General features: G+C 37.9%; 1 protein-coding gene across 1 annotated transcript; it reads left to right on the top strand.

Annotated features, from left to right (window-relative positions):
• The first annotated feature begins 448 nt into the window (after nucleotides 1–448).
• On the top strand, nucleotides 449–9,071 carry LOC104509694 (cadherin-10-like). The gene is made up of 4 exons (XM_010151725.1): nucleotides 449–523; nucleotides 5,167–5,275; nucleotides 7,191–7,442; nucleotides 8,331–9,071. The coding sequence occupies exons 1-4, from the start codon at nucleotides 449–451 to the stop codon at nucleotides 8,822–8,824; spliced, it is 930 nt and encodes a 309-aa protein (XP_010150027.1). The 3' UTR covers nucleotides 8,825–9,071.
• The last annotated feature ends 3,208 nt before the right edge of the window (nucleotides 9,072–12,279 follow it).

Genomic DNA, 12,279 nt, shown 5'->3' with positions numbered 1-12,279 from the left:
TCTGCCAGAAACCCAGAACGCCTTGGAAAGCTTGTGTTTCCTTTTTGCTCATTGGTGGGGACATAGCTGTTATTTTCTCAATCACATCCATTTGGACCTGGTGACATCCATCTTGCCATTTTGCTCCTAGGAACTGGATCTCTGGTGCACATCCCTTCACCTTATTTTGCTTTATGGCAAAAGCGTCTTTCAAAAGAATTTGGATGATCTTCTCTTTCTAAATAAATTCATCTGCTGCGTCGCCCCATATGATAATGTCATGAATGTATTGCAGATGTTCTGGAGCTGAAACGTCTTCCAGTGCAGTCTGGATCAGTCTATGGCAGATGTTTGGACTGTGCTTCCACCCCTTGGGCAGTCGATTCCATGGTGTATTGGATGCCCCTCCAGGTGAAAGCAAACTGGCATACACTCTGCTGCCAAAAGAATGCAGAAAAAGGCATTAGCAATGTCGGTCGTGGCGTATCACTTGGCTGCCTTTGACTGCAGTTCGTACTGGAGTTCCAGCATGTCCAGCACGGCAGTACTCAGTGGTGGTGTGACTTCATTCAGGCCACAATAGTCCACTGTCAATCTTCATTCTCCATCAGGTTTACACACTGGACAGATGGGGCTATTAAAGGGTGAGCATGTTTTGCTGATCACTCCTTGGCCCTCCAGCTGACAAATCAGCTTCTGGATGGGAAACAAAGAATGTCGGTTGGTATGATACTGTCGCCGGTGCACTGTTGTGGTAGCAATTGGCACCTGTTAGTCTGCAACATTTAGCAGTCCCACAACAGAAGAGTCCTGTGAGAGACCAGGCAAGGCAGACAGCTGCTCAGTTTCTTCAGTCTCTATAGCAGCTATCTCAAAAGCCCACCAGTACACTTTCAGGTCTCTCAAGTACCCTCTCTTGAGATGGTCTATGCCAAGGATGCACTGGGCATCTGAGCCAGTTACAAGTGGGATGTTTTCTCCACACCATCCCAGTCAGGCTTATTTCAGCCTCCAACAGAGTCACTTGTTGAGAGTCCCCAGTCCCCCTACTCATGTCCTCTCCATGGTCTCTCAGGTAGAACCCAGGGTACCCTGTGAAAGATAACTTTTTTATTCCCATCTTAGCTGACTGGAACATTTGCTTTTGATAGCGGAGACACTGGCCCATGGAGGTGGGGAGCAGAACATCTCCTCTTGGAGTTCCTTAAACTCTTGAGACAGTCTCTCCGCAGCCGAGACACAGGCATGTATGGGGGAGGAGAGACTTTCCTTGTATTCTTGGGATCAGCAAATCATCTTGTCTTCAGCTGGAGCCTCATCCTCTCTCCAAGTTATTACTGAGAGCACACTAGAATATGAGGGTGGTGCACTCTGCATTAACTTCTGCCACATGGGTCTAGTGCAGGAAACTTCATCTGGGTCAGTACATGCTCGTGGGTTGTTTGGGTCCCAGTAAATGATCTCCAGCACCACTAGTTCTCCTAGGTACTGGATGCCTTTCTCCATACTGGTCCGTTTGCATAGCTGTTGTGCACACTTTCTCTAAAAGGGTACCTCTCCTTCACACTGGTCAGGAGTCATTTCCAGAGGCTGATGTTTTGTGGTCTACATCTAATTTCTTTATCAATGCCCCCTTCTCTGGCAAGAGACCCCAGCTGTTTAGCCTCTCTCCCCCATCTAGCTCCATACTGCTTGCCCCATTATAGAATCACAGAATGGTTTAGGCTTGAAGGGACCTTAAAGACCATCTAGTTCCAACCCCCTGCCATGAGCAGGGACACCTTCCACTAGACCAGGTTGCTCAAAGCCTCAGCCGGCCTGGCCTTGAACACTCCCAGGGATTGGGAAGTCACAACTTCTCGGGGCACAACCTGTTCCTTTGCTTCACCACCCTCACCATGAAGAACTTCTTCCTGATATCTAATCTAACCCTCCTCTGCTACAATATGAGGCTGTTTCCTCTGGTCCTATTGCTTGTTACTTGGGAGAACAGACACCAACTTCCCTATACCCTCCTTTCAGGTAGCTTTAGAGAGTGACAAGGTCTCCCCTCAGCCTCCTCTTTTCTAGGTTAAACAACCCCTGTCATCTCAGCTGCCCCTCATGGGACTTGTTCCATCTTTGTTGCGATTTTCTGGACACTCTCTAGCACCTCACTCTTTCTTGAAGGGAGGAGACTGAAACTGAAAGAATTTCAAGGTGTGGCCTCACCAGTGCTGAGTACAAAGGGGCAATCACTTCCCTAGTCCTGCTGGCCACACTGTTTTTGATACAAGCCAGGATGCTCTTGGCCTTCTTGGCCACCTGGGAACATTGCTGGCTCCTGTTCACCTGGCTGTCAACCAACACCCCCAGGTGTTTTTCCACTAGGCAGCATTCCAGTCACACTTCCCCAAGCCTGTAGCGTTGATTGGGGCTATTGTGACCTACGTACAGGACTTGGTACTCAGCCTTGTTGAACCTCATACAGTTGGCCTTTTCCCACCAATCCACCTGTCCAGATCTCTTTTAAGAGCCTTTCTAATTATTTTCTTCTCTGCCACCAAGGAGGTTCACCATGTTCACTTTTCTCTAAAGATTTATTTGCTAATTACTCACTAATTAATTAAAAGGTTCATTCTTTAAAAACAAATAATATTCTATGCCTCTATTTTCTGTTTTGTTCATCTAATGATTTACTGGAAGTTACTGAGAAAATTTAGAGAAAGTGTTGTTGGTTGCTTAGATCCAGCCATCAGGAAAAGACCATGTGGCTGCTCACTCACTCCTCGGAGGGATGGAGAGGAGAAAATATAGGGAAATTTTCATGGGTCAAGGCAATGACAGGGAGGGAATCACTCACCTGTTATAGTCATGGACAAAATAGACTCGACTTGGGGAAGAAAAAACAATTTAAGCACTTACCAATCAAAATCAGAGCACGGCAATGAGAGGCAAAACAAAACATATCTTAAAAACTCCCTTCCCTGACCCCTCCTTTGTCCCCAGGTTTGTTGCCAATTTTTCTATGTCCTCCAACCCAGCAGTGCAGGGGGACAGGAAATATGGGTTTTTTTCATCAGGTCACCACACATTGTGTCTGCTGCTCCTTCATCTTCGGATGGGAGAACTCCTCACACCCCTCTCCTGCTCCAGTGTGAGATCCCTCCCATGGGAGACAGTCCTCAATGAACTTCCCTGTCATGGTCCTTCTCATGAGCTGCAGGTTTCTTCTCTAACTGCTCTAGCATGATCCTCTTCTATGGGCGTGTGGTCCTTCAGGAGGGATTGCTTCAGTTTGGGCTTCCCGTGCCATCACAGGCTTCTTTGGGTGCAACCACCTGCTCCAGCATGGGACCCTCCCCGGGCTGCAGGCAGGTGTCTGCTCCCCTGTGACCCTCCATGGCTGCAGGGCTGAAGCTGAGAGGAACCTCTGCTCTAGTGCACCTCCATCACAACTTTCTTCACTGACTTTTGATGTCTTCCTTGTCTCTCTCACATCCATGTCCTGTCTCCTACTCCTCTCTCCACACTATTTCTGCTTCCACTGCTGGTTCTCTTTATGTTTTCCTCTCTTAAACATGTCAATACCCAGAGGCACTCACTGGCTCAGTCATAGCCAGGGGCAGGTCCAACTTGAAGCCAAAGGAGTTTCTAGCAGCTTCCCACAGGAGTCATCCCTGTGGCTCTTCCCCTACTACCAAAACACCACCACCACAGAAACTCACCACAGATAAATCACACTCCAGCTGAGAAAGCAAGTAAGCTTCTGTATTAAAAGAAATCCACTTCTTTCCTCGTGAAGCAATTTGTTGCTGTATTCTGGATGGACAGGAGAGACACTGGGAGTTAATCATGCATTCGTTAAGGCAAACAGGAGTACCTAGCAATTCTTGGTGTTAAAGATGATCAGTCCTGACAAAAGCTATGGTATGAAGAGAAATGGCTGTATTGGAAGAACTGGAAGAGGAAAAGCAAACAGGGTTGAACAAGTATGCCACAGGGAAAATGAGTAGTGTCAAAATTAGATGTAATTCCATGCTTGAAAAAACACTGTGATTTAAAATGCTGAAACGGAATGAAAAATGAAAGTGACCTAGGCTAAAGGTTAACTTCCAAAAATAGGTTAAACTTCCAAATACAACTGAACATTTATGCATGCATGTACAAAAATTTCAACCATAAGTACAGGTTTTATTGCTATGATATAAAAAATACCAAACAAAAAAAACCCCCAAAAATACAACCAAAAAAACCTGCCCATAGTCTGAAATAAAGCAATAAATGCATCAAAAAATTTATTTTGTTTGGGAAATGACATTTTGCCACCCTTAGGTATAGAAACTTCAGGGGAAAAAAAAAAAAAAGACACACATTCATTTACCTGACAGATAAACAAATGTTAAAGTTTTGCCATTACTTCACCCAAAAATACCTAAACTTTTTTGTAGGCATTGCAGAAAGCAGTAAATCAAAGTATTGCTGTGACCTGACACAGCTTACTCTTAGAATTGTGACACCAGATTATCATCCCATTCTGAGGTGGTGCATCTGTAGAGTATGCTACAAAGTTTCACAAGAGTTGAAATACATATGTATTCTAACCAGCATCTTTCATTTCAGGAATCTTATTGGTGTATTTTGCTATAGTGATAAATAGAAAAAATTGCTTTAGAAAAAAATGATTTTATTTTGAAATTTAATTTGAAATTTTAACTTCTCTATCAGAAACATCTATACGATTAAAAAAAAAGTATTTTTATCACAGAAGTATAAAATATCCTCTGAATTCCTGTCTTAGGTGTTGATTTGAATTTAGAATAGTGGATTGGAAATGAAAAATAAAAATTACCTAGGCTACAAATCAAACTATTTTTGTCAAGTTTTATCCTCAATGTGGTTAAAAAAATATGTATTGAAAAAAATAAAAAAAGAAATAGAGGAGGACTAAGGGAGAAGATAGCCATTTTATACTTGTACATATACCACCACAAGAAACATATGAATGCACTTGTAGGAAAAACTTATATGAAACACTTGATTAACATTTGTTCAGTTAACGTATTTTACTGATTAAGTATTAAGACAATATGTGTTTGAAGTTTTCTTAACAATTCTAGTCTTCTGGAAGTAATCAGACAGCTGTATCAAAAATCTAGGTGTATTTGGGTTTTTTTGTTGTTTGTTTGCTTACTTTTTTTCTTGCAGCTTATTCAAACCATAAGTGCAGTAGACAAAGATGACCCTCTTGGTGGACAAAAATTTTTCTTCAGTTTAGCAGCTGTTAACCCTAACTTCACTGTTCAGGATAATGAAGGTAATATTCATGGCTGTTCCAGGGAAGGAGTTTTACCTTTACTGTCTATCTAGTATAAATTCTTGAAATTTATTTGCTTTTGTTGTCTATCAATATGTTCAGAATGTATTAAGGTTGCTACTACCAAGAATAAAAATTTAACCTGAATATTTGTGATTTAGGGCTACTATATTTTTATCTGCGTAATGGAGACAAAAATTAACATGAAAATAATGTGATCAAATAATAAATTAAATCAGTATTTTTTTTTTTTTTTTTTTGGGGTGGGGAGGGATTAATAGCCAAATGAAATGCTTGACTAGAAGAGAAAAAAAGGTTTCAAACATGGATTCAGCTAATGAGTTCACATTCTGTTTTGCTCCTTTCCGACCATTAATGAAAATAATGGTTCTGAGTGCATAGCCACTTTGGCTTGTCTTTTGGTCCTTTGTCAATCTTTCTTTATCAGAGAAAATTTTCAGAAGATTCTGTTAGGGAAGAGGAACTATGTAACGATTTTGACCTTAATTATCAGTATGACTAACTGTGAAGACTTTACATTACAGAAGAAATAAATGAAGGGGGACACAGTATCTGCCTTTAAATGTGTTAAAGGCATAAAAACAATGGACATAAACCTCTTTATCCTGATGAAGAATTCAGAAAGTAATAGGCTGCAAAGAACAGCATAAATAAATCTTAACAGTATGGAAATTGAAGAATGGGAATCAAATTGTTTCGGTACTTTACAAAATCCCCAGCAGCAGAGCTATTTAAAGACCCATCAAACCTGTAGATTTTGATGTGTGAAAACAGATAGCATACAAATACTCAAAATTAATGAAGGAACATAATAAATGGAAACTTTGTGTTTCACTTCATGGAGACTATGAAAAAGATATTAAATTATATATTTTAAATAAAGAGGATATACTGTTGACTAGGTCCTCAGTGTATAGTGGTATAGACCTTTCTATTTCTTTTCTCTCTCTTATTATTTTATTTCTTTTTGTACATGAGTTATTTAAATTCATCTTGAAGTCAGTTGGCAAGATAGCTAAGCACTTACCTCAAGAGATTCACATGTATGATGAAAATTAAGTTTTCCTTCTAATGGAGAGTAAATCTGTATTTCTTCTCTTTTGGACTAAAAGCTCAAGCTTTTACTAAACCAATAAGTCTATGGTTGCCTCACACTCTAGTATTGTGGACCTAACAATGGAATAAGTAGTCTCTCACTGTTACGCATTCGTTTCCTTCCTTTCCTTCCCTCTGGCTACTCAGTGAACAGCTTTTGATGCTAAAGTACACGGCATACAATTAAGCTTTTTCTGCTACAAATAGAGTTTGGTAAATTCACTTCTCAACACTGTGCAGGAATACCTACTCTCTTTCACATTTTCTGAATTCCTAAGGCAATTTTTATACCAAAAAATTCTACTCCATCTGCTAATGTACATAATTTATTGTTCTACAGTATGTTGAAAGTGTTTTGGTGTGGAAAATCTCGTATTGAGTTTATAGATACTATTCCCATGGGTGTTGTGACAAAAGATCCATAGAAAGAATCTTTCAGAACAGAGTACGCGTTGAACAGCATGAAGCGGCCACTTCATTTCAGGGCTTCAGCCCTCAGCTGCAACTATTCAACCACTTCATGCATTAATCTATAAAACATTTTAAGCTTTGAGAAATCCTCTTTTCAAATCACACTCGTAGGTGGTGCAGAGAAAAAGAAGCAGGCCAGATGTACATAAAAAATATAAATAGCTTTCTCATCGAATTGTAATGTCATTAGAAAAAAGAAACATAACACTATGATATCAGGAACAGGTTCAAAACGTTATCAGTGATGTAAAATATGATTGTTTGCATGTACTATAAACTATAAATTTTTTACCATGTACTCTACAACTGTATATTTTAATCAATCTAGATAACACTGCCAGAATTTTGACAAGAAGGAATGGCTTTAGTCGACATGAAATAAGTACTTATCTTCTACCAGTGGTGATATCAGACAATGACTACCCGATTCAGAGCAGCACGGGCACGCTGACCATTCGAGTGTGTGCCTGCGACAGCCAGGGGAACATGCAGTCCTGCAACGCTGAGGCCTTGCTCCTCCCTGCTGGCCTCAGCACAGGGGCACTGGTTGCCATTCTCCTCTGCATCATTATCCTGCTAGGTAAGAAAAAGAATTGCATCTTGCCCCCCATGAACAAAATGTTTCAGGCCTGGGTCATTTTGAAAACTATGCAGGTTGGTAAAACTAATGATCAGGGATTTAGCAATAAGAATTTAATTGCAACATAAAACAAACAGGAAAAAAAAGAAAAAAAGGACAAAACCCATTTGTCTGGGAATTGGACATTGTAAATAAGAATTCAAGTCCCCAGGCTGTTAAAAATATCACTGTGCAACCAGAAGGTCATTTCTGTTCTTTTGTTAAGTTCTCCCTAAAGATCAAAGTGGAGGAATAGCATAATCAAAATCACTTTAATGCCTTCCATTTTCAATTTTTTTGAGGGAATGTCTCTTAAATTTAAATAGCTATCTAAAGTCAACAAGCAATATACAAGTGTATATTTCACACAGCATATGCAGGAAATAGTATTTTTATTATATTATAGCACTGCCTTTCCAGAGTTTTCTGTGCCGTGATATTAAAATTTAAAAAAAAAAAAAGTTTTGTAAAGCCTCTATTTTTTAGGTTTCAGAATACCACTTACCTATAATTCACCTCAAAACCAGTTTTTAAGAGTATACTTTGAGCTTAAAAAAGAGAAAATATCTTCAGAATAGATCTGGCTATTTTAAAACTCATTAAAATTACAGAAAGATCACATAGACAAGCTCATGGTTCTGTAAAGCAGAGCACACAATGTACAGGTATTTAGCACATTTTGATATAGACCTTACTGTGATACTATAATACAGACAGATATGTTCATTCATTTATCAGAGAGAAATGAATTGCTGGAATTTACCTGAAATAAAGCCCTTTTACCTGGTGGGCTTACTACCAAAGATGTTATGTAGAGATCTTTACTCATTCTTCGTTTCTTTCTCTAAGTTATAGTGGTGCTCTTTGCTGCTCTGAAGAGGCAACGAAAGAAGGAGCCTTTGATCCTCTCTAAAGAGGACATCAGAGACAACATAGTGAGTTATAACGATGAAGGCGGTGGAGAGGAAGACACCCAAGCCTTTGATATTGGCACACTGAGGAATCCTGCAGCTATTGAAGATAAGAAGCTTCGACGAGACATTATCCCTGAAACGTTGTTTGTACCACGGAGGACTCCTTCAGCACCAGATAACACAGATGTCCGAGATTTCATTAACCAAAGGCTAAAAGAGCATGATACTGATCCTTCTGCACCTCCGTATGACTCGCTGGCGACGTATGCCTATGAAGGAAATGATTCAATCGCTGAATCCTTGAGCTCCTTAGAGTCGGGTACTACCGAAGGAGACCAAAACTATGATTACCTCCGAGAGTGGGGCCCTCGGTTTAATAAGCTAGCTGAAATGTATGGTGGAGGGGAAAGTGACAAAGACACTTCTTAACCTACAGTAGGCTACATTTTTGTTTCCTTGGAGCGGAAGTAATTTTACAGACACCTTCTGCACTCAACAGTATTTAACATTCAGGAAATTTTTCCTGCCACTCAGTACAATTGTTCCCTTTTAATTTCTTTTTTTAAAATTTGTCCATTAATGTCATTCATTCTTTCTAGTAGGATGAATTTTATTTAATCACCTTCCAAGAGCCAAAGCTATGGAAATTCAATGTTGTCCATTTTAGGAAGTAAAATAAACAGTATCTTACCTTCAGAAATTTGAACAGGGTGATAATCCCTTAAGCAACCTCATGTACAAGCCGCTTCTGTTAGGTACATGTCCTATCCTTGCAAGCGCAGCTTTTAAGATGGCGAAGAAGAAAAATCCACTATGTCCTGTTCTGTACATTAAAATTAAAACAAAATGTACATGTGGTGTTAATAAGTGTAATATGCAGCTGGTTTAAAAAGAAAAAAGTTTGTGCAACTTCATTTCATCAAATTCTACCTGCCAATGTTTTATATTTATATTTTTGTATTTATTTTTAAGAAATAAACCAGTTTTTACAACTATGTTGATATTTGCCTGCCTGTTCTGGCCAACAATTCCAGGCTTGAAGGGAACATGAAAATTCTTCACAGACAGCACAGCCAACTGCTAATACTTCCATGCTTCAGTATTCTTCATACACTTAACACAGTCTGAAGTGCTTGTGCTCAAAGAGAAAGGATCCAGTTTATTCTATTTGCTTTCTCACAAGCACTATTCCCTACAGTTGTCATGTTTAAGAGAAATCTTGTTTTATTTTTGAGCTGAACTAATGATATTCTGTTCTAGAAAGATGAACTACTAGTCTGTCTCAACTTGAATTACCTTATTCTGAACAAATGCTGGTACAACTAATCCATCCAAAGACACAGAATTAGTTTCAAAACTGATTTTAATCTATCTATAGTTCTCCATTTTGAATCATAATTGCATCAGTTACAGAGGTGATCTGTAACTGCAGTGGATAAAGTGTGAAAATTGTTTAAAAAACATTTTTAATGTCCATTCTTTTGAGAAGATAAATGATTTGATTACCAACCACTGTGTGTTGTACTGCAACCATCTGAGAGTAACCTAATCTCCTTAAAGTTGTCAGGTTGAAGGCTGACAAAGGGTCAGTAAAGATAGCACACACCCCTAATTTACAGTTTTCTGACAGCTTGGAAGTCTGGTAAAGGAAAACTGAGCAACTAGTCAACTGTAAAAGAAATCATACTTTAGTTATGAGAAAACAAAGTAGCCATCCCAAGACTTTTAAATGTGTCCCTTTTTTCTTTCAATCTTTCGATTACACAAATCTATTTAGTAAACAAGCACTGTGATTTTGAAACATTGCTAAGATTATATAATTTCAGAACAAAAGCAGGATCTCATAGGGCCTGTACTTACTTATTGTAGAAGAAACATATCTGAAGCATTATCCCTTCCCTGTCTCCCTGCCTTTTACTGGCATAAAACAAGATGCTGCAAATGTAATGGTCCTAAAACTGCAATTCTGCATTCAGTTATTTCTTCTCTCAGATATTTCTTCTCCTTAATGGAGAAATTAGAAGCTGAATATAGTGCCATCATGTAAACTATTTTTGAGCAACGGAGACCAAGTATTTACTGACTTGATATCCAGTTAAATTATTTGATCTATTGAGAAACTGTGAAGATTATGGATTTTTATTTTACTCAATACTTTTATTAATTAAAGAATATTTATATTCCTTAATAGAAAATAATTCTGAGAATAAAGAAACGTCTTAGGTATTCAGCATTACAAAGATTTGTAGTAGTTTTACAAACCATACAAAGACTTGATCTTCATAATGGTTATCTTGTGAAAAGGACCTACTTTTTTCTTTCTTCTTAATCTCCATTTGTCCTTCAACGTCATGTAATAGGAACAAACAAAATTAATCCTTTAAATAGCTAAAAGACACTCTTCAAATAGTGTTTTCTGTCAGCAGCAACACTGAGATCTATGACACCATACATATTTAACTGAGTATGTATTAGGACAGAAGATAAAAACCATCTGTACTGCAGCCTATTTTATCATTGTTAAAAATAAGATTTTGGTTAAATATGGCTATCCAACAATTTTACATATAACTCAGTAAGAATTTCTGTTTATTTTTCCAGAACAAAAAAACCAAACACTCAGAGTTCCCTCACTCCTTAAATAAATCAGAAAATCATAGAATCAGACTCAATTATTTTGATTTTCACTACAGTACTTATTTCTGAATAATAGCTGTGGAAATATTTGTTTATCACTACATTTAAAGAAAATTATTTTATAATTGTTCAGCAGAATCTGAACCTAATGTTTAAAATTTAATCCTGTATGCATTATTAAATAAAAATAGTAGTAGACATTGTGGAAGAATATAACAATATACAAACATACTACTAAAATTTTAATGTAAATATTATAAATGAAAATTAGTTTTACTCCTTGCCATATCCTTCAAGTTGTATTTTCCAGTATATTTTAGGAAAAAGAATCCATTTCAGAACTATAGGTGTCTGAATATGTTCAAATAGCATTTCACTGTACAAACATATAACATTTTAGTGTACAAATAACTCAGCCTAGGGGAAGTGAGCATAGGATGCGCAGTCACAGACAAATCATAAAAAAGCATTGAGGAAGACATAATTCACTGTCGTACCTAATTTATTTTAGGAACTCGATTTGAACAACTGAGCATAGCCCTTAATTCATGATTCAACATGTAGTCACAGACTAGCTCACAATGTTCTCCATGCTCTTACATACCACAGATGAGCATAACAGCTTACTCAAATGTAAGTTCATATACTAAAAAATTAAAAGCCATGAGTATCAGATGTCATGGAAAGGGGAAAAAAAAGAACCAAGGGTACTTTCTTATACCCTTGCAATAGTGAAGAATTGGAAAGTGAAACTCCAGACAATTCAAAGTGCAGAAAATGTAAAATTGGATACCTGCTTATACTATTAAGCCTAGCCACATAGAATTATATAAAACTTAATAAAATGTAACAACATGTAGTAAAAAAGGCCCTGATATTTTTTACACTGAGTAAATTTTCTACACATTCTTATAACAAAAATGCCACAGGACAACACAAAACAAAGAGAAAATACATCAATATTGCATTTCAGGTAGAACCTACAAATTACTTACAAGACAGACCTTATCAATGTTTAAAAATTGAGAAATACATCAAAACTATTGCAACAACTGGACACCCACTGGAAACAGTGAATTCTTACAGTCTGTTGCAAAAGAATGATTTTTTTTTTTTAAAAAAAGAATTTTGTGAAATGATGTGTGCACAAGATCTTATGTTAACAACTACAAAAATATTTAATGGGACAATCATAGAATGGTTTGGGTTGGAAGCGACCTTAAAGATCATCTAGTTCCAACCCCCCT

The sequence above is a fragment of the Eurypyga helias genome, unplaced genomic scaffold (assembly GCF_000690775.1).
Source record: "Eurypyga helias isolate BGI_N326 unplaced genomic scaffold, ASM69077v1 scaffold2835, whole genome shotgun sequence".
Classification (NCBI taxonomy): domain Eukaryota; kingdom Metazoa; phylum Chordata; class Aves; order Eurypygiformes; family Eurypygidae; genus Eurypyga; species Eurypyga helias.
Note: the sequence above shows the minus strand (reverse complement) of the source record. Positions and strands in the feature narration are given on the sequence as shown.

What these genes read in the sequence shown, in the direction of transcription:
- LOC104509694 (XM_010151725.1), top strand. Translation starts at nt 449, where the DNA reads ATGTCGGTCGTGGCGTATCACTTGGCTGCCTTTGACTGCAGTTCGTAC. An exon ending in CCAGCATGTCCAGCACGGCA is followed by an intron (nt 524 to 5,166) that starts GTACTCAGTGGT and finishes TTTTTCTTGCAG; the next exon opens with CTTATTCAAACCATAAGTGC. An exon ending in CTGCATCATTATCCTGCTAG is followed by an intron (nt 7,443 to 8,330) that starts GTAAGAAAAAGA and finishes TCTTTCTCTAAG; the next exon opens with TTATAGTGGTGCTCTTTGCT.